The 22,759-nt window shown below is 48.3% G+C and overlaps 3 protein-coding genes across 3 annotated transcripts in view; all 3 read left to right on the top strand.

Moving 5' to 3' along the window:
• Positions 1 to 22,759, top strand: part of LOC306981095 (NACHT, LRR and PYD domains-containing protein 14-like) — a gene marked incomplete at both ends in the record, with an annotated part of 347,014 nt that overhangs the window by 9,500 nt on the left and 314,755 nt on the right. The gene's annotated exons all lie outside the window — the stretch shown is intronic.
• On the top strand, positions 2,562 to 22,129 carry LOC306980697 (protein NLRC3-like; the record flags this gene model as incomplete). Its single annotated transcript, XM_079580125.1, has 8 exons — positions 2,562 to 2,568; positions 4,112 to 4,608; positions 4,844 to 6,165; positions 6,242 to 6,415; positions 6,682 to 6,855; positions 11,039 to 11,212; positions 20,583 to 20,759; positions 22,120 to 22,129. 8 exons carry the CDS (start codon positions 2,562 to 2,564, stop codon positions 22,127 to 22,129), a joined length of 2,535 nt encoding a protein of 844 aa, XP_079436251.1.
• On the top strand, positions 16,781 to 20,434 carry LOC306980698 (protein NLRC3-like; the record flags this gene model as incomplete). Its single annotated transcript, XM_079580126.1, has 5 exons — positions 16,781 to 16,864; positions 17,349 to 17,448; positions 18,036 to 18,532; positions 18,762 to 20,313; positions 20,427 to 20,434. 5 exons carry the CDS (start codon positions 16,781 to 16,783, stop codon positions 20,432 to 20,434), a joined length of 2,241 nt encoding a protein of 746 aa, XP_079436252.1.

Here is a 22,759-nt window from a genome sequence, read left to right as displayed (position 1 = left end):
ATGGCGACACAACAGTTCATTGTGTGTTTTCAAAGCCCCGCCCAGCGGCCCCGCCCAGCGGCCCCGCCCAGCGGTCCTGCAGCAGCTCAGTGTCAGACAGAGGAGGGAGAGCAGAGGGATCTCCTGCACAGAACATCTCCTCACCTTGTGCTTCAGATCGCTCTTTAGTTTTTTATCCGTCGGCCTCATAATCACAGACCAATGAGGTCGACAAGCCGACAGTTTATGATCTAAACATAAACCTTGTGTCAGACGCGAGCGCTGTTTACTGCGAGTCACCACCGCGTCCTCGGCAACGTGTTTTTGTAACAATATTTCAGCTCCATGTTCTCTTCAAACAACGTGAGACTCAGGCCCAGACATTCTCAATAGTCCATGTTCTTTTCTTGAAGAGTGAAGAGAGAAATGAGGGAGATAGTTGTGTTTCATAAAACACACTGGGCCAGATCTTGTGACTGGCGCAGTCCGTGCGCAACTCTAAACGCAACGTTGTGCAGATGCGATCTTACATGTGGCGCAGGTTTGCGTTTAAGGCTGCGCCACTAGGGAGAGGGCGTTATTTAAGAAAAAGAGGCCAACTGAGGCGTGGTTCTTGACAAGCAGCTCTTGGAACCGCTCTTCAATGGCAACCGTCACATTATGTTCCTCTTCACATCGCGCTGCCTTGTCTTCCTTAGAATAGACGTCAAATTGAAAACAAAAGTGAGATTGCCTTGAAAAGTCTGTTTGAGCGTAGGTTACGCACGGGTTTACTTTGATACAGTAGATCAACGTGCACACCCCTAACACCAAAACACCAACAGTTTTCCATAAATAAACCACACATGCTTCAAGTGCCACAACACCACGTCTGATCTGTGTTTTAAGGTGACATCGTTACCATTGTGTGTCAGTGTTTACTTCCTGATGATGTTCCTTGTGTAGCGCATCTTACAGGGCGCAGAGCAACTTTTTTTCCCCAATTTAGCCGCTCCAAGAATCCTGCAGCTGTAGCGCAAATGTTCCAATACGCTACAGTTTTCTTCCTTTCTGATCAATTTAATCCTGTACATTTCGTAACTTTACGCATTCGAACGGTGTCTAAAGGTGCGTACACACCAAAAGCGTCCACGCCTCCAACTTCCATGTTAACCCTATGTAGAGGTGCTTCAACGCGCTCCGAAATGCAAGCAAAGCTGTCCGCGCGTATTAAGCGTAGCAAACGTGAGCGGATGAGGAAAAACGCGTGTCAAAGCCATGAGAACAGCGCGGTGAGCGAACAGGGAGAAAAGCGCGGTGAGCGAACAGGGAGGCCACGCCCACTGCTTCATGCACTCAAGTAATCCAATCTACACGTGCGTTCATTTATGCCTTGTTAACCAATCAGGGATGCTGACTGGGCTCAGGCGTCACCTGTTACTGCAACATGGAGGACAAGTTGATCGTGTGTCCCAATGCGTGACAGCAGGTCATCGAACAGGGCCCGGGACTTAAAGGGCGCACTCGCACTTGTCCATCCGAACTGCGCCCAAGCGCTGGAAGCCCCTTCAGTACGGGCGGTTGCATTTGTCACGTAAAACAGTGAGAAAAGGCAGTATTTATCAAACAGAGCAGCGGCTGCCTCGCTCTCATCTCCCCGGCCCCCGACCGCTTCTCTCCCGGGCGGCTCCCCAACCCCCCGGCCACAAACCGCTCGTCTCCCCGACCGCTCACTCCCGACGCCCTGGCCGCTTCACGCTCGTCTCGGGCTGACTTTACGGGAGCGGCTGCGCTTCTCCCGCCCTGTGTCCGAGCTTCTCTGCTGCTGTACCAGGTTTGGCCGCAGGCTTTAGTCTGACAGATAAAACCTGCGGGTTTTTTTATCGCTTGTGATTTTGGTGCTCGTTCGTGTCAAGTGCTTTGTCGTAACGTAAAGCGTAGACTTCCAGGAGTTGGCCAACATAAAGCTGTTTAACCAGTGGCCGATGCAGCAATGAATGACACAAACTGAGCGTCATATCTTCTGTTCTCGTAGCGTTGTTTTGAAGGCTGTATATGACTCCAAAGAAAGGCTCAGAGCGGCAGGTGCTGCTCCCCCCGCCTCAGCTGAGCGGGACAGAGGGACGGCACTTCTCTATTTCTCTGCTTTATTAAAATGGACTATTATATTCAGCATAGCCCTTTTTGTTAAACTGTAGTAAAATGCAAAGAAAAGTGGAGTAAAGAGATTTGACAGGGCTCATAGTAGACATTATTTCACGCTGCTTAGGTTTTTTTTTCTTCCGCATTATGTTGCGCTGCTGCTGCTGCTCACGTGCACTTGTAAACAACTCCTCGTGTTCGGCCACGGCTCGGTTCGTTTGTGTAAGTTTGAGCGCGGGCCGTTCGGGGCATCCAGGCCTTTCCTCAAACGAGCTGGAGAGTGGCACGGTTCAGATGTCAAGTGTGAGTGCGCCCTGAGTCAACAATCTGTGGCCAGACACGCCTCCTATGTCTGACGCTTGCAATTCTGTAATAATCTACACTGCACAGGTGCCAGAATAAACTGACGGAGGCTGAGGATAAGTTTAAATAAATGTATTTGTTTGTTTTAAGCGTTTAAAATGTCGGGTAAAGTGCAATAGTTATCTTGCGTACCATTAAAAGACAGTACTTGTTTAAAGGAACCAAATAACAAAAGAATTCAATACGTAAATCAAACAGTGCACAGCAAACACAGCAACAAAAATAAAACGGTCCAAAACAGTACCGCTGTCCAATTAATAGTATAACTGACCAATTGCACAACCCGGTTAAAGTGCTTAAGTGACCTTAAAAGTGCTAATAATAATTTCATATGGGATAAAACAATGACAGGCAATAATCTGGAAATACAAAACATGTTAAGTCTCTCACAGAAGGACACAGCGGCCTAAATAAAATAAATAATAAACACTGGATGTGAATACCTTTGTCAAACGTAGACCTTCACGGACCTTTAATAAACGGACGTTTATTTATCGTCCACGACCACCACTAAATGGATGACAATTCTAATTAAGTAGATGTATGTAAATAAACAAACAACAGTCCATTGACAGAACCGGGACTCACATTGTTAAGAGTGATTACCAATCAGGTGTAGATGGCTGGAGGCATGACATTCCGAGTTTGGACCCTGTTAAACGGCTCCTATGTGCAAAGGTACGCGTTACTCATGTTATAATTAGGGATCCACAAAACCTACTTGCCTAATTGGCGATACACAATGAAACAACACGCTTACATTCGGTTGTTTGATGTCCGCGCGCTGCATTCACAAGACGTGCTCCGAGTGACAGGAAGGCAAAGGGAGGTGCGTCATCACGCATTGCGGCTTAGTACTCGGACTAGCGGAAGTCATCTCCCCCCCACCAAAATAAATTAATTCATCCTACTACACACAGCAAACAGGCGTTTGTCGCGAGTGTGAAGTATGTGAAGCGGCGTTGTTTGGCGTCAACGAGAGGCAGATGGGGCGTGGACGCACGTTTGGTGTGTACGCACCTTCAGAGTGAACCTGTTCTTTCTGCAATGATGATCTGTCAACAAAATACAACTTCAAAAACTTTGATCATGGCTACGATTCTCCCTTTGAACTTTTGCACAGTGGAGACGAGAGCTGCTCATAATGTTCACCGGGCTTTGACAGGACTTCATTTATATCAGACTAACGACGCCCCCTGCTGGACAGATGCTGCTCACATTTCAGATTCTGAATAAACATGAATCATCTTCTCTCCACAGAAGCAGATCCACAGCCTCAGTGTCGGCTCTGTCCATGAAGAGTGACTGGTCTAAAGGCCATAATCCAAACTTCAGTCCTGAACCTGCTCCAGACTCACAGTAAGAACTGACCTGAACACAGAGTCTCAGCAGCTAAACTGTGCTTTATATTTGTGATTGTAACTTGTGAGATGTTAAAGACGTGCTCAGTGCTGTGTGTTTGTGTCACAGAGAAACAGAGTCAGAGCAGGACGCCTGGCCTCAGTGTGGAGACACAGGCAACAGTCCTGATCAGGGGGTTCAAGGCCCTGCACCAGGTGAGTCTGCTCAGTCTGAGACTCATCAACTACAGCAGGGAATCAGAGACCTGTTCATCAACATTAACAGGTGTCTCCTCCTCTGTGTCCAGGTGAAGGTCTCCACAAGGTTCTGAAGGAGCATAAGCAGAGCCTGAGCAGCAGATGTGAGAGTGTGACAGAGGGAAGTGAAGAATCAGGAGATAGAACTCTTCTGAACAGCATCTTCACTGAGCTGTACATCACAGAGGGCCTCAGTGAAGAGGCCAGAGCCCAACCTGAGGAGAGGAGTCTGGAGACACAGTCCAAGAAGAAGCAGGTCCAGGAGATCACAATCAGGTGCCAGGAAATCTTTAAAGCTCTGCCCCCTGAGCAGCAGCAGGGGACGCTGCAGCAGGGCTCCATCAGAGCCGTGCTGACTGTGGGCGTGGCTGGAGTGGGGAAGACCTTCTCAGTCCTGAAGTTCTGTCTGGACTGGGCCCAGGGCTCAGAGAACCAGGAGCTGCAGCTGGTGGTGCCACTGTCCTTCAGAGAGATGAACCTGGTCAGAAGGGGGCGCTACAGTCTGATGGAGCTGATCCAAGTGTTCCATCCAGCGCTGGATCCACAGGTCACTCTCATTTAGAGAAAGCTTTACCTTTCACATCATATATTTCAAAGTCTCAAACACTTTTGAAATGACTCCTGGCTCTCAGGGCGTTTGTTAGTTCAGTCTGTGTTCACATTCACTGTAAACCCTGCAGTCCCTCACACTGGAGCTCCACCACTCACTGGTTTAAAGTGAGGGTTGAAGGAAAGTGGTGTAAAGTCATGGATGTTAAATGTTGTGTTTCTCTGCCCCACAGACGCTCACAGCCCACACTCTGTCCGTCTGTAAACTCCTGTTCATCTTTGACGGCCTCGACGAGAGCAGACTGTCTCTGGACTTCAGCTGTGAGCTCATCTCTGAGGTCACACAGAGGTCAGAGGTGGGCGTACTGTTGGTGAACCTCATCAGAGGCGCTCTGCTTCCTCACGCCCTTATATGGATCACCTCCCGCCCAGCGGCGGCCCATCAGATCCCAGCGCGGTGCGTGCACAGGGTCACGGAGGTCAGGGGCTTCATCACTGACCCACAGAAGGAGCAGTACTTCAGGAAGAGGTTCTCAGATGAACAGCAGCTTCAAACAGTCCTGTCCCACCTCAGAACCTCCCGCAGCCTCCACAACATGAGCCAGATCCCAGTCTTCTGCTGGATCACCTCCACAGTCCTGGACCACGTGTTGAGAAGCCATCAGAGCGGACCACTGCCCCAGACCCTCACAGACATGTACGCACACTTCCTGTTGGTGCAGACGCACAGGAAGAGGAAGTACAAACAGACACAAACAGAGGTCAGGTCTGAGACCTGGGGGCTGACAGAGGCCGACACAGAGCTGCTCCTGAAGCTGGGGAGACTGGCCTTTGAGCATCTGCAGACAGGAAACATCATGTTCTACCAAGAAGACCTGGAGCAGGTGGGTCTGGACCTGAGCGAGGCCTCGGTCTACTCCGGACTCTGCACTGAGATCTTCAAACGAGAGAGTGTCTTCAACCAGTCAGTCTACTGCTTCATCCACCTGAGCGTGCAGGAGTTTCTGGCAGCCGTTTACCTTCACCACTGCTTTAAGAACAACCAGGAGGTGGTCAGGAAGTTTCTTTATGGAAGTGAAGGAACCGTCCCAGACTTCAGTCCAAATGAATTCCTCAGAGAAGCTCTTGAAAAGTCCCTGCAGAGTCCAAACGGCCACCTGGACCTGTTTGTGCGGTTCCTTCATGGCCTCAGTCTGGAGTCCAACCACAGACTTTTAGGAGCTCTGCTGAGTCCAATCCACCAATCAGAAATCACAGAAGTCATTAAAAACCTTAAAGAGATGAACACAGAGAAAGTCTCTCCCGACAGAAGCATCAACATCTTCCACTGTCTGATGGAGCTGAAGGACCAGTCTGTGCAGCAGCAGATCCAGGACTTCCTGAAGTCTGGAGGTGGATCTAAGGAGAAACTGTCTGAGATCCAGTGCTCGGCTCTGGCCTACATGCTGCAGATGTCAGAGCAGGTCCTGGAGGAGCTGGACCTAAACAAATACAACACGTTTCTCCAGGGTAAACAGAGACTGATCCCAGCGGTGAGGAACTGCAGGAAGGCTGTGTGAGTCCTCAGTCACAGACAGAAGCTTCACAGACCTGTTAGAATCACTCACATGTCGCTCTAACATCTGTTACAGGTTATTTCAGTGTGAACTCTCAGATCTTCACTGTGAAGTGGTGGCGTCAGCGCTGAGCTCCAGCCCCTCCCATCTCAGAGACTTGAATCTGAGCCGTAATAACTTGAGTGACTCCTCAGTGTCTGTGCTTTTTGCTGCTTTGAAGAGTCCTCACTGTCAGCTCTCCTCTCTCAGGTCAGTGCAGGTCTGAGGACATCAGTGTCAGGTCTGTGACGGCTCGTCCATCCTCCACTCTTCTCATCCTTTAATCACTGAGTGATGTGATGTAACCGTTCTCTTAGAGTGAAGTAAAGTGTAGGAGATCATGTCTGAAAAACTACAGCATTTACCCCCGACCTCTGAGTCCTGCTCCAAACCAGAGTCTCAGATGTTCAGCTGTAGCTACAGAAACTCCTCTGACTTTACTCTGGACTTAATCACTTCATTTATTCTTTATTCAGATTGAGGAACTGTGGTTTGTCAGAGATCAGCTGTTCCTCTCTGGCCTCAGCTCTGAAGTCCAACCCCTCACATCTCACTGAGCTGGAGCTGTGTAATAACAGACTGTCTGAGTCAGGAGTGTCTCATCTGTGTGGATTTCTGCAAAGCTCAGACTGTCGCCTGATGATTCTCAGGTCAGTTCACTGTCTCTGTGTCAGGGCTCAAGACAAAAATAATTAATTTCCAGAAGAATAAAAACTTAGAAGTTTTATCCATAGACTTTTCGAAAATATCAACACATTGAGTGCCAAAAAGAAAAAAACTTGTTTTTGCATTTTTTAATTAAAAAAACGAGACAGTCTTAGCCTGGCCTGAGTCAGACTGATCCTCATGTTCACAGATTCATGGGGGAAACTGTCTGGAATCGTGTGATTTGAATCTCGCTGACTCCGGCAAAACCAAGACGAGCCAATCAGAGCGCGGGAGCTCTGTGTGTCGTCTTCTGTGCTAGGATTTACCATCAAACTCCTCCGGCCGTGACCAAAACAGGGAAGATGGCGACACAACAGTTCATTGTGTGTTTTCTAAGCCCCGCCCAGCGGCCCCGCCCAGCGGCCCCGCCCAGCGGCCCTGCCCAGTGGCCCCGCCCAGCGGTCCTGCAGCAGCTCAGTGTCAGACAGAGGAGGGAGAGCAGAGGGATCTTCTGCACAGAACATCTCACCTTGTGCTTCAGATGCCGACAGTTTATGATCCAAACATAAACCTTGCGTCAGACTCGAGCGCTGTTTACTGCGAGTCACCACCGCGTCCTCGGCAACGTGTTTTTGTAACAATATTTCAGCTCCATGTTCTCTTCAAACAACGTGAAACTCAGGCAGAGACATTCTCAATAGTCCATGTTCTTTTCTTGAAGAGTGAAGAGTGAAATGAGGGAGACAGATCCATCCATCCATCCATTTTCTTCCGCTTTATCCGGGGCCGGGTCGCGGGGGCAGCAGTCTCAGCAGAGATGCCCAAACTTCCCGGTCCACACACACCTCCTCCAGCTGTTCTGACCCCGAGGCGACACCAGGCCAGCTCGGAGAAATAGTCCCACCACCGTGTCCTGGGTCTTCCACGAGGCCTTGTCCCACTAGGACATGCCTGGAACAGCTCCCGCGGAAGGCGACCAGGAGGCATCCGGAACAGATGCCCGAGCCACCTCAGCTGGCTCCTTTCGACGTGAAGGAGCAGCGACTCTACTCCGAGCTCCTCTCAGGTAACTGAGCTCCTCACCCGATCTCGGAGGGTGCGCCCAGCCACCCTGCGAAGGAAACTCATTTCGGCCGCTTGTTTTCGCGATCCTGTCTTTTCGGTCATGACCCAAATCTCATGACCATAGGTGAGGGTGGGAACGTAGATCGATCGGTAAATCGAGAGCTTTGCCCCGACTCAGCTCCCTCTTCACCACGACAGACCGATACAGCGACCGCATCACTGCTGACGCCGCACCAATCCGTCTGTCCATCTCACGCTCCATCCGTCCTTCACTCGTGAACAAGACCCCGAGATACTTGAACTCCTCCACTTGAGGTAAGGACTCCCCACCGACCTGTAGAGGGGAAGCCACCTTTTTCCTGTGGAGAACCGTGGCCTCAGATTTGGAGGTGCTGATCCCCATCCCGGCCGCTACACACTCGGCTGCAAACCGCCCCAGAGCAGCTGAAGGTCCTGGTTCGTTGGAGCCATCAGAACAACATCATCCGCAAACAGCAGAGATGAGATCCTGAGGCTCCCAAACCGGACACCCTCCGGCCCCTGGCTGCGCCGAGAAATTCTGTCCATAAAGGAAATGAACAGAACCGGTGACAAAGGGCAGCCCTGGCGGAGACCAACACGCACCGGGAACAGGTCTGACTTACTGCCGGCAATGAACCAAGCTCCTGCTGCTCATACAGGGAACGGACAGCCCTTAGCAGAGGGCCGAGGACCCCATACTCCCGGAGCACCCCCCACAGGGCACCACGAGGGACGCGGTCGAACGCTTTCTCCAAGTCCACAAAACACATGTGGACTGGTTGGGCAAACTCCCACGAAATCTCGAGCACCCGATGAAGGGTGTAGAGCTGGTCCAGTGTGCCACGACCAGGACGAAAACCACATTGTTCCTCCTGGATCCGAGGTTCGACTATCGGCCGGATCCTCCTCTCCAGCACGATGGAGTAGACCTTACCGGGGAGGCTAAGGAGGGTGATTCCTCTGTAATTGGAACACACCCTCCGATCCCCCTTCTTAAAGAGAGGGACCACCACCCCGGTCTGCCAATCCAGGGGCACTGTCCCCGACCGCCACGCGATGTTGCAGAGACGTGTCAGCCAAGACAGTCCTACAACATCCAGAGACTTAAGGTACTCAGGGCGAATCTCATCCACCCCCGGAGCCACCGAGGAGCTTTCTCACCACCTTGGTGACTTCAGCCCCGGTGATGGGCGAGCCCACCTCCGAGTCCTCAGCCTCTGCTTCCTCATTGGAAGACGTGACGACGGGATTGAGGAAGTCCTCGAAGTACTCCTTCCACCGCCCGACGACATCCCCAGTCGAGGTCAGCAGCCTCCCACCCGCACTGTAAACAGTGTTGGTGAAGCACTGCTTCCCCCTCCTGAGGCGCCGGACGGTTTGCCAGAATATCCTCGAGGCCGACCGATAGTCTTCCTCCATGGCCTCCCCGAACTCCTCCCAGACCCGAGTTTTTGCCTCTGTGACCGCACGAGCTGCAGCACGCTTGGCCTGCCGGTACCTCTCAGCTGCCTCAGGAGTCCCACAAGCCAACAAGGCCAGGTAGGACTCCTTCTTCAGCTTGACGGCATCCCTTACTTCCGGGCGCCACCACCGGGTTCGGGGATTGCCGCCGCGACAGGCACCAGAGACCTTACGGCCACAACTACGAGCAGCCGCATCGACAATGGAGGAGGAGAACAGAGTCCACTCGGACTCCATGTCCCCCGCCTCCCCCGGAATCTGGGTGAAGCTCTTCCGGAGGTGGGAGTTGAAGACCCCACTGACAGAGGGATCCGCCAGACGTTCCCAGCAGACCCTCACAACACGCTTGGGCCTGCCAGGTCTGACCGGCTTCCTCCCCTGCTAGCGGATCCAGCTCACCACCAGGTGGTGATCGGTTGACAGCTCCGCCCCTCTCTGCACCCGAGTGTCCGAGACACGCGGCCGGAGATCAGATGACACAACTACAAAGTCGATCATCGACCTCCTGCCTAGGGTGTCCTGGTGCCACGTGCACTTATGGACACCCTTGTGCTTGAACATGGTGTTCGTTATGGACAAACCGTGACGAGCACAGAAGTCCAATAACAGAACACCACTCGGGTTCAGATCGGGGAGGCCGTTCCTCCCAATCACTCCCTCCCAGGTCTCACTGTCGTTACCCACGTGGACGTTGAAGTCCCCCAGCAGAACAATGGAGTCCCCAGTCGGAGCACTATCTAGTACCCCTCCCAGGGACTCCAAGAAGGCCGGGTACTCTGCACCGATGTTGGGCCCGTAAGCCGAGACAACGGTGAGAGACCTGTCCCCGACCCGGAGGCGTAGGGACGCGACCCTCTCGTCCACCGGGGTGAACTCCAACACGTGACGGCTGAGCTGGGGGGATATGAGCAAACCCACCCCAGCCCGCCGCCTCTCCCCGCGGGCAACTCCAGAAAAATGGAGAGTCCAGCCTCTCTCCAGGAGTTGGGATCCGGAACCCAAGCTGTGCGTGGAGGTGAGCCCGACTATTTCTCGCCGGTATCTCTCAACCTCTCGCACAAGCTCAGGCTCCTCCCCCCCAGTGAGGTGACGTTCCATGTCCCGAACGCCAGAAGCTGCGCATGTGGACCAGGTCGTCGAGGCACCCAGTCCTCTCCGCACAATATTTGATCAAACTAGCCTCTGTTTAGCTTAGGATTTCTCAGGAACCGAGACACGTAGAATGAAAGTGTTTCCACCTCCTGAGAGCTGAGAGTCTCAGCTTTCAAACGAGCCACAGCCTGTGTCCATAACTATAACACAGAATACACTATGGTGCTACAAATATCATGAAAAATGGTCTGGATTGTTGGCACTCAATGTGTTAAATGTCATTTTAACAATAATCACAAAATAAATGAAATATTTTCATCTATTTTTGCTTTTTATACATTAAGATTTGTATATTGTTCAAACTATATTTTAGAAAGTTTTAGAAAAGAATTAGACTTTAAACAATTTGTGGAAAAGTTTGTTGTTTTAAAAACTCTTCACTTTGAATCCATGACTTATTATTCAAGATTTGTCTTTGTGTTTGTTTAATCTGTTTTATCTCTGGACTTTAAGAACTTTATTTATTTATGTATTTATTTTATTCAGATTGAGGTGGTGTGGTTTGTCAGAGATCAGCTGTTCCTCTCTGGCCTCAGCTCTGAAGTCCAACCCCTCACATCTCACTCAGCTGGACCTGAGGGGTAACGATCTGAGTGATTCAGACGTGAAGGAGCTCCTGGTCCTCAAACAGAGCCCTGACTGTCGACTGGAGACACTGCGGTGAGTCCAGACTTTATCAGACTGTTCTGAACCTGGAACATTTTCTATTTTCTAAAAACACTGAGGCTGCTGGAGTTTGTTTTAAAGAGTTTTTTAGTCTTAAATCCATTCTATCATTAAAGGTTATTTATGAAGATCAAGTGTTAACCATGTTATTACGTTATATCCTTATGAAAAACAGACCTGGAGTGAGTTCAGTTTCAATAATCATCATATTCAGTTTATCTCCGTCTTCCTCAGTCACACCAGCCCACACTCCGATACACGGGAGATTTAACAGTTTTAAAGACTTTATTATTTTTCATTGTCTTTCCATATTAATTATTGTGAATAATAATAAGTTGTAATAAATAATTCCTGATTTCTTCTTCTCAACAGCTGGAGTTAATGTTGTTCAGCAGCTCCAGATCCGACGCCTCAGTCTGAGTCCAGGAGAATAAACAGAAGGATCCAGGATCACGGCTCAGAGGAACAGGTCTGAGCTCCATCAAGAACCTGGAGACAAAAAGAGAGAAGAAAGTGAAGTCCTTCAGACTCTCCAGGCGTCTGATCCTGGAGCTTTGATCTGTTTGACTTATTGATATTATTACATTGATCTGATATTATGATCTGATGAAGAACAGTTTGTTCAGATCAGATGGAAACTCTCTGAAGAAGAACAGCCTGACCTTCAGTCTTGTTGTAAACTTTGTCCCTTGAGTGAAATAAAGTGCTTCATGACTTCAGACGACGTCCTGGTGTCGTTTCATCATAAATGTTTCCATCGTCTTGTTCCTTCGTTGTCTTTAATGTATCGTAAATAATGTAATACAGGCCGGGGCCTTTATTTACTCGAGGGCATCCAGGACCAGGCCTTTATTGGAACCAGGCCACAATTAGAGACAGGCCTTTATTTCTATTTGAGCAAAACGGACGACCAGGAAAACGAAGAAAAACATATTTGTGTCCATTTGCACCTAAAATATTAGGTTCATTTATTAATGAACATTTCAAACCCTCTCCCAGCGGCTGGAACATTGAGGCCTTTTATTTTGTCGGGACAACAGGAAGTGTTTCGTTGCTGTTAGCGGAGCTTTGACATCAGTGTCACTGCAGGTTTCTGTTTCGTTTTTACGGCGGACCGGATTATTTGTTGTTATCTCGTGTAAAGGCGAGTTTAGACGGAGCGTTTGTGTTTGTGATCGATCATGAAAGACCCGAGAGAAGACTGTGTCCTCTGTCGTCGACTTGGCTCTGACCATTACTGCGTGTTTTTTAATGTCACCGGTTTGATTCAGAGAAAGTCCTCGGCAACAACTGTGAGGAAACGTAATTTCACCCCTGCAGTGGCTGCGAAATATAGTGATGCTTCACAACAAATTCCTCCAGTGACTTTACCTGCTAACTGTGATTTTATTGTTGACATCGTTAACAGTAAACTACTCACTGCCCTCGATACAATTGCACCATTCAAACTTAAAAAGATTAATCCTAAACCCCTTCCCCCTTGGAGAAACGGGGAACTAAAACAACTTAAGAGAAATTGCAGGAAGGCCGAGAGGAGATGAATAACGATAAATTATGAAATATTCCGTGCCCAACAAAAGACCTACAATACAGCAATAAGAAATGCAAGAAACAAATTATTTTCCACAATAATCACCAATCATAAAAGTAACTCAAAAGTCTTATTCTCGACGATAGAAAATGTTTTAAACCCTGATTTAAACACAACTCCTTTTAACCCCACAGATGCCTCTGTGAGGAGTTTGCAGACACTTCAGAGGAAAGATAGACACTATCAGAGGTTAGATTTTAGGCCCGAGCCCGAGTGCGGGCCGGGCTCGGTATTCAAACAGGCCGAGATATCATGCATGAGAGTCGGGTTCGGGTCGGGTCGGGTTTTAATTTTTTTGTTTTTTTTGTTTTTGAATCTCGAATAAGATACACACATCACCTTTTTCGTTTCATTAATACGAAATCTGATCATAACCTTTAAAATGGATGAATAGTTTACTGCTCTTGTGGAAAGACATAAACTTTAGTAACAACTGTTATTAAGCAGCGCGAGCAGAGCATGCAGTGCACACGTGAACGTGGCCCCGCCCCCGCCCGCAGCATCAATCTCACAAATATGACTGCGCTTCAGTCAGGTCTGACTCTAAAGCTCTCCACGTACGGGCTGTCTGGGCTGGTCTTCTGCAGACCTTTTGGGCAGAGCTGCATGTGTGCGCGAGCCCATCCCACCCTCCCCACCCCCGCGAGGCGCCGCGCTTCTGGCAGCAAGAAAATGAAAAAATAATGTCGGGTTTATTTCGGGCTTGGGTCTACATTTTACGATAATTGGTCGGGGCGGGTCGGGCTTTATGCCCGCGGGCTCGGGTCGGGTTGGGCTGAATTTTTTGGGCCCGATCTAATCTCTAGACACTATCAGATGTAATATTTGATCTACCCAAAGTAACACGGTTCTAAATACATCTGATGGTCTGTTTGTTCCAGAGGAAACACTGGACAGTTTTGTCCTGGTTAATGCTGAGGTGCTTGATAAAGTTTCCTCCTCAGTGAGTTCCACCACATGTCTTTTAGACCCGGTCCCAACGCCGTTTTTTAAAACATTTTATGGATCTTTTAGAGACGAGCTTCTAAACATGATGAATTGCTCTCTCCAGACGGGGGTCTTCTCTGCTGCGTTTAAAGGGGCGGTGGTGAGGCCCCTGTTGAAGAAGAGCAATTTGGACTGTAAAGATTTTAACAATTTCAGACCAGTTTCCAACTTACCATTTTTAAGCAAAATCTTAGAAAAACTCGTCTTTATCCAACTTTATGATTTTATTACTGAACAAAATGTCCTTGAGAAATTCCAGTGACTGACTTTTATTCCACACATTAAGAATATCACACAGATAGGTTTTTACCATCTAAAGAACATAGCCAGAGTCGCCCCATTCTCTCTCGGGCCAACACGGAGACGCTCATGCTTTTATCACCAGTCGTATCCACTACTGTAATGCCCTGCTTTCTGCTCTTCCCAAAAAGAGGATCTCAGGTTTACAGCAGCTCCTGACGAAGACCAGGAGGCGGGACCACATTACACCTGACGAAGACCAGGAGGCGGGACCACATTACACCTGACGAAGACCAGGAGGCGGGACCACATTACACCTGACGAAGACCAGGATGCGGGACCACATTACACCTGACGAAGACCAGGAGGCGGGACCACATTACACCTGACGAAGACCAGGAGGCGGGACCACATTACACCTGACGAAGACCATGAGGCGGGACCACATTACCGCAGTGTTCCACTCAGCCTGGGTTCCCGTTTGTTTACTTCCTGCACATGAGTTTTCCTTTACTCATACTGGAGTAGATGAAAACTCATGTGGAATGAGCAGAGGTTACTCAGTTACATTTACTCCAGTACTTGAGTAACATGTTGAAGAAATTGTACTTCTTAGAGCACTTTTATTTTGCAGTGCTTTTTACTTCTACTTGAGTAAAATCACAATGAAATATCTGTTTGTTACTCGAGTACAAATACTTTTTCCACTGTGAGTAAATATGTAAGTGGCGCATTATCACTTCATTATCGACTGGATCTGTTTGGGAAAGATCTTTTTCATCTTGTCAGGACAATAATAACAACTGAGCTCATGATTGGCCTGTGATTATTCAGCTTTACCCAAATCTAAAACATGAAAATGTGACAAAAATGTGACAAAAAATAGAAAAAAAAATAGAAGAATTGAACAAAAAAAGTGCTTAAAGGATGAATGTGGATCAAAGCCAGTGTGAAGTGTTTCTGCAGAGCGTCTGCCGACTCAGCACAAACTCTGAAAAACAACAACACATTTACACGTTTACAAATGAGGAGAATAAAGAGTTTTGGAGCTTTATTTGATTTGAATCTTCAGAGACATAAAGAGTCAGACGGTTTGTGATGAATAATCCTCTTCATCTTATTTGATTCTATGTTTGTGAGAGCGTGTGATCTGAGACTCACCTGCAGCGACGCCGAGGCAGTTTGACCTGGGGGGGCGTGGCCTGAGCGGGTTTGTTACATCATCGCCAGGAAAACCCAGAGTCACATGATCAGAGTCACATGATCAGACTGGACTGCAGAGGGAAAAGTACAGACACACGGGGACTTTAGGGAGGGAGGATTCAAACAGGAGGAACTAAACCCCCGCCTGATCCCACAGCATTTTCTCCACTTCAGCTTCAAATCAAATCAAATCAAAATGTGTCTGAAAACTGGCTCCACTTTTGGACACGTTTGTGAGAAGTTCATCAAACCTTTGTTCATTGATCTGAAAGAGCAGACGCTGCACTTTTCCTGACTCCTGATTGGACAAAAGAGTTTATACACTGCTCACAAAAACTTAGGGCACACTCAAAAAACACATCCTAGATGTTAATCAATTCGATTTTTTAGATGAAAATCTTTATTCATAGTGTAGGGCAATGTGTTGAGAACAAAATAACATAAGAATGAGAAATGGAAATCAAATTCTCAGCCCCTGGAGGTCTGGATCCAAAATTATAGTCAAAATCAAAGTGACAAATCAGGTCACTGGTTGATCCAAATTCTGTAGAAATTCCTCCAAACGAGTCTGTATCATCCTCAGTCGTGTGTGTGGCCTCCACGTGCCTGAATGCACTCCCTACAACGCCTGGGCAGCTCCTGATGAGACCACGGATGTCCTCCTGAGGGATCTCCTCCCAGACCTGGATTAGAGCATCAGTCAGCTCCTGGACAGTCTGTGGAGCGACGTGGCGTTGATGGATGGACCGAGACATGATGTCCCAGATGTTCTATTGGATTTAAGTCTGGGGAACGGGCAGGCCAGTCCAGAACATCAATACCTTCATCATGCAGGACCTGCTGACACACTCTTGCCACATGTGGCCTGGCATTATCAGGCATCAGAAGGAACCCAGGGCCCACAGCACCAGCATATGGTCTTACAATAGGTCTGAGGATCTCATCCTGGTCCCCAATGCCGGTCAGGGAACCTCTGGCTCGCACATGGAGGGCTGTGCGGCCTCCAATGAAATGCCTCCCCAGACCATCACTGACCCACCACCAAACCGGTCATGCTGGATGATGTTGCAGCAGCAGAACGTTCTCCAGGGCGTCTCCAGACTCTGTCACGTCTGTCACATGTGCTCAGGGTGAACCTGCTCTCATCCGTGAAGAGCACAGGCCCCCATTGTCCAATCTGCCAATCGCTGTGTTCTCGGGCAAATGCCAATCGGGCTGCACGGTGTTGGGCAGTAAGCACCGGCCCAACGCCCTCATACTCCCCTCATGCCCCCCTCATGCCCCCCTCATGCCCCCCTCATGCCCCCCTCATGCCACCCTCATGCCACCCTCATGCCACCCTCACACCCCCCTCATGCCCCCCTCATGGAGTCGGTTTCTGACCGTTTTATCCACTTTTCCTTCTGATCTCAGTGTCAGTGATCCTCAGCCTGTGCCTTAAGGGTTAAGTGTGTGGCTGTGGTGACAGAGGGCGGGGCTTGTCCTCAGGTAAAGAGCAGGTGTTTCCGCCGCAGTGTCACAAATGTGCGGCTGAAGGGGAGATGACGGGACGGTCCTGTAATCTCCAAACCGAGCAGAAACCAGGGAGAGTCGGACAGAGGAGACGCTTCAGAGCCCACACTCAGGTGAGGCTTTGGAATCAGACAGAGCTACAGTTTACAGACTCATCACTGCATCATATACACAATAACATACACCAGAGCACATTTGGTGTTTGGCCTTAAGTCAAGGTTCACTGAGTCATAATGAGTGCATTAATAGAGCTGTGTCAGTGTAATGTGTGTAAATGCTTCTTATAAACAGAGCAAATATGAGTTAACGTCAGTTAAAGGAGTGCCGTGAGGAAAGCAGTCGAGCTGAGCCGCTCCCACTGTTTCCTGTTCGTCCAGTCCCAGGTAAAAATAAACACAGTGTTCACTTGAATGAATTTGGCAAGACAAGGGTTAATGGAGGGTGAAAACCGGTAGAATCAACAAGACTAACTTTACTTTAACCCATGAAGATAAGTCACAATCACACACTGAGGTGACCCAGCAGAAATCAGGGGCGGCCTTAGACACACCACTGCTGATCCTACCAGTTATTAACCTTAATCTTTGTCTGACTCAGCCCCAGGCCAAGACTCTGAGGAAATGGCAGAAAGAAAAGAAAAGTTCTCCTGCCCTCAGCCTCCAGAGGGCAGCACTGAGCTGCAGCTCTATGGTACAAAGTGAGTTCAGTCGTTTCTTTTTTACCTTACTGTGTGTTTTAAAATCTGAAAAAGGCAGAAACAAATCTCTTAAATGGCTTTTTATCCACTCACAGATCTACAGCTTCAGCCTCCAATCTGTCCATGAAGAGTGACAGGTCTAAAGGTGGATGGATTGACTTCAGTCCTGAACCTGCTCCTCCAGACTCAGGGTAAGAAATAAACCTAATGTGGAGTCTCCACAGCTAAGACAGAAGTGGTCAAAGCACTGAATTGTATTCATTAAGACAAATGTTCTAGGACAAACAATATATAACTTTATTTATATAGCTTATTTCAATAACTCAGTGTCTAAAGAATGTAGAACCTCTTGGCCGTCACACAAATGTGATGTTAAAGACGTGCTCAGTGCTGTGTGTTTGTGTCACAGAGAAACAGAGTCAGAGCAGGACGCCTGGCCTCAGTGTGGAGACACAGGCAACAGTCCTGATCAGGGGGTTCAAGGCCCTGCACCAGGTGAGTCTGCTCAGTCTGAGACTCATCAACTACAGCAGGGAATAAGAGACCTGTTCATCAACATTAACAGGTGTCTCCTCCTCTGTGTCCAGGTGAAGGTCTCCACAAGGTTCTGAAGGACCATAAGCAGCGCCTGAGCAGCAGATGTGAGAGTGTGACAGAGGGAAGTGAAGAATCAGGAGATAGAACTCTTCTGAACAGCATCTTCACTGAGCTGTACATCACAGAGGGCCTCAGTGAAGAGGCCAGAGCCCAACCTGAGGAGAGGAGTCTGGAGACACAGTCCAAGAAGAAGGAGGTCCAGGAGATCACCATCAGGTGCCAGGACATCTTTAAAGCTCTGCCCCCTGAGCAGCAGCAGGGGGCGCTGCAGCAGGGCTCCATCAGAGCCGTGCTGACTGTGGGCGTGGCTGGAGTGGGGAAGACCTTCTCAGTCCTGACGTTCTGTCTGGACTGGGCCCAGGGCTCAGAGAACCAGGAGCTGCAGCTGGTGGTGCCACTGTCCTTCAGAGAGATGAACCTGGTCAGAAGGGGGCGCTACAGTCTGATGGAGCTGATCCAAGTGTTCCATCCAGCGCTGGATCCACAGGTCACTCTCATTTAGAGAAAGCTTTCACATCATATATTTCAAAGTCTCAAACACTTTTGAAATGACTCCTGGCTCTCAGGGCGTTTGTTAGTTCAGTCTGTGTTCACATTCACTGTAAACCCTGCAGTCCCTCACACTGGAGCTCCACCACTCACTGGTTTAAAGTGAGGGTTGAAGGAAAGTGGTGTAAAGTCATGGATGTTAAATGTTGTGTTTCTCTGCCCCACAGACGCTCACAGCCCACACTCTGTCCGTCTGTAAACTCCTGTTCATCTTTGACGGCCTCGACGAGAGCAGACTGTCTCTGGACTTCAGCTGTGAGCTCATATCTGAGGTCACACAGAGGTCAGAGGTGGGCGTACTGTTGGTGAACCTCATCAGAGGCGCTCTGCTTCCTCACGCCCTTATATGGATCACCTCCCGCCCAGCGGCGGCCCATCAGATCCCAGCGCGGCGGGTGCACAGGGTCACGGAGGTCAGGGGCTTCACCACTGACCCACAGAAGGAGCAGTACTTCAGGAAGAGGTTCTCAGATGAAGAGCAGCTTCAAACAGTCCTGTCCCACCTCAGAACCTCCCGCAGCCTCCACAACATGAGCCAGATCCCAGTCTTCTGCTGGATCACCTCCACAGTCCTGGACCACGTGTTGAGAAGCCATCAGAGCGGACCACTGCCCCAGACCCTCACAGACATGTACGCACACTTCCTGTTGGTGCAGACGCACAGGAAGAGGAAGTACAAACAGACACAAACAGAGGTCAGGTCTGAGACCTGGGGGCTGACAGAGGCCGACACAGAGCTGCTCCTGAAGCTGGGGAGACTGGCCTTTGAGCATCTGCAGACAGGAAACATCATGTTCTACCAAGAAGACCTGGAGCAAGTGGGTCTGGACCTGAGCGAGGCCTCGGTCTACTCCGGACTCTGCACTGAGATCTTCAAACGAGAGAGTGTCTTCAACCAGTCAGTCTACTGCTTCATCCACCTGAGCGTGCAGGAGTTTCTGGCAGCCGTTTACCTTCACCACTGCTTTAAGAACAACCAGGAGGTGGTCAGGGAGTTTCTTTATGGAAGTGAAGGAACCGTCTCAGGGTTAAGTCCAGATCAGTTCCTCAGAAAATCTGTAGAAAAGTCCCTGCAGAGTCCAAACGGCCACCTGGACCTGTTTGTGCGGTTCCTTCATGGCCTCAGTCTGGAGTCCAACCACAGACTTTTAGGAGCTCTGCTGAGTCCAATCGACCAATCAGAAATCACAGAAGTCATTAAAAACCTTAAAGAGATGAACACAGAGAAAGTCTCTCCCGACAGAAGCATCAACATCTTCCACTGTCTGATGGAGCTGAAGGACCAGTCTGTGCAGCAGCAGATCCAGGACTTCCTGAAGTCTGGAGGTGGATCTAAGGAGAAACTGTCTGAGATCCAGTGCTCGGCTCTGGCCTACATGCTGCAGATGTCAGAGCAGGTCCTGGAGGAGCTGGACCTAAGGAAGTACAACACGTTTCTCCAGGGTAAACTGAGACTGATCCCAGCGGTGAGGAACTGCAGGAGGCTGTGTGAGTCCTCAGTCACAGACAGAAGCTTCACAGACCTGTTAGAATCACTCGCATGTCGCTCTAACATCTGTTACAGGTTTGAGGACTGTGGACTCTCAGATCTTCACTGTGAAGTGGTGGCGTCAGTGCTGAGCTCCAGCCCCTCCCATCTCAGAGACTTGAATCTGAGTGAAAATAAACTGAGTGACTCCTCAGTGTCTGTGCTGTGTGCAGGTCTGAAGAGTCCTCACTGTCAGGTCTCCTCTCTCAGGTCAGTGCAGGTCTGTGACGGCTCTCGCTCGTCCATCCTCCACTCTTCTCATCCTTTAATCACTGAGTGATGTGATGTAACCGTTCTCTGAGAGTGAAGTAAAGTGTAGGAGATCATGTCTGAAAAACTACAGCATTTACCCCGACCTCTGAGTCCTGCTCCAAACCAGAGTCTCAGATGTTCAGCTGTAGCTACAGAAACTCCTCTGACTTTACTCTGGACTTAATCACTTCATTTATTCTTTATTCAGATTGTATCGCTGTGGTTTGTCAGAGATCAGCTGTTCCTCTCTGGCCTCAGCTCTGAAGTCCAACCCCTCACATCTCACTGAGCTGGACCTGAGTGGTAACTACAGACTGTTTGACTCAGGAGTGTCTCATCTGTGTGGTTTTCTTCAAGGGTCTGACTGTCGCCTGCAGATTCTCAGGTCAGTTCACTGTCTGTGTGTCAGGACTCATGACAAAAATAATTAATTTCCAGAAGAATAAAAACTTAGAAGTTTTATCCATAGACTTTTAGAAAATATCAACACATTGAGTGCCAAAAAGAAAAAAACGTGTTTTTGCATTTTTTAATTAAAAAAACGAGACAGTCTTAGCCTGGCCTGAGTCACACTGATCCTCATGTTCACAGATTCATGGGGGAAACAGTCTGGAATCGTGTGATTTGAATTGAATCTCGCTGACTCCGGCAAAACCAAGATGAGCCAATCATAGCGCGGGAGCTCTGTGTGTCGTCTTCTGTGCTAGGATTTACCATCAAACTCCTCCGGCCGTGACCAAAACAGTCACGATGGCGACACAACAGTTCATCGTGTGTTTTCAAAGCCCCGCCCAGCGAATCACAGACCGTTAACTGTTTCCACCATCTGAGAGCTGAGAGTCTCAGCTTTCAAACGAGTCCATAACTATAACACAGAATACACTGTGATGCTACAAATATCATGAAAAATGGTCTGGATTGTTGGCACTCAATGTGTTAAATGTCATTTTAAAAATAATTACGAAATAAATGAAATATTTTCATCTATTTATGCTTTTTATCTTTTGTATATCGTTCAAACCATATTTAGAGAGTTTTAGAAAATAATTAGACTTTGTGGAAAAGTTTGTTGTTTCAAAAACTCTTCACTTTAAATGCATGACTTTTATTATTCAAGATGTGTCTTTGTGTTTGTTTAATCTGTTTTATCTCTGGACTTTAAGAACTTTATTTATTTATGTATTTATTTTATTCAGATTGAGGAACTGTGGTTTGTCAGAGATCAGCTGTTCCTCTCTGGCCTCAGCTCTGAAGTCCAACCCCTCACATCTCACTGAGCTGGAGCTGTGGAATAACGTTCTGAGTGACTCAGACGTGAAGGAGCTACTGGTCCTCAAACAGAGCCCTGACTGTCGACTGGAGAGACTGAAGTGAGTCCAGACTTTATCAGACTGTTCTGAACCTGGAACATTTTCTATTTCCTAAAAACACTGAGGCTGTTGGAGTTTGTTTTAAAGAGTTTTTTAATCTTAAATCCATTCTATCATTAAAGGTTATTTATGAAGATCAAGTGTTAACCATGTTATTACGTTATATCCTTATGAAAAACAGACCTGGAGTGAGTTTAGTTTCAATAATCATCATATTCAGTTTATCTCCGTCTTCCTCAGTCACACCAGCCCACACTCCGACACACGGGAGATTTAACTGTTTTAAAGACTTTATTATTTTTCATTGTCTTTCTATATTAATTATTGTGAATAATAAGTTGTAATAAATAATTCCTGATTTCTGTTTCTCCACAGGTGGGATTGAGACTAATATGTTCAGCTCCAGATCAGACGCCTCAGTCTGAGTCCAGGAGAATAAACAGAAGGATCCAGGATCACGGCTCAGAGGAACAGGTCTGAGCTCCATCAAGAACCTGGAGACAAAGAGAAGAAAGTGAAGTCCTTCAGACTCTCCAGGCGTCTGATCCTGGAGCTTTGATCTGTTTGACTTATTGATGTTATTACATTGATCTGATATTATGATCTGATGAAGAACAGTTTTTTCAGATCAGATGGAAACTCTCTGAAGAAGCACAGCCTGACCTTCAGTCTTGTTGTAAACTTTGTCCCTTGAGTGAAATAAAGTGCGTCATGACTTCAGACGACGTCCTGGTGTCGTTTCATCATAAATGTTTCCATCATCTTGTTCCTTCGATGTTGTTGCATCGTGGCCGAAATAACTTTGCTCAACATCTCAAAGTTTAGTTAAATCTTTACTGGGCTTTTTGCACAACATATGAACTGTGCAGCACATTGTATATCTTCTTCTACCTTGTCTAGCTCTGAACATAGCTTACAGCAGGTAACATAAGGCTAGTTTGCCCTCTACTGGTTAAACCTTACAAAAACATTCAGTATACCACATCTCCCCCACCTTTAAGCAAAAGGTAATTCA

This window comes from Gobius niger (genome assembly GCF_951799975.1).
Source record: "Gobius niger genome assembly, chromosome: 21".
Classification (NCBI taxonomy): Eukaryota; Metazoa; Chordata; class Actinopteri; order Gobiiformes; family Gobiidae; genus Gobius; species Gobius niger.
This window is presented reverse-complemented; position numbering and strand designations above follow the sequence as displayed.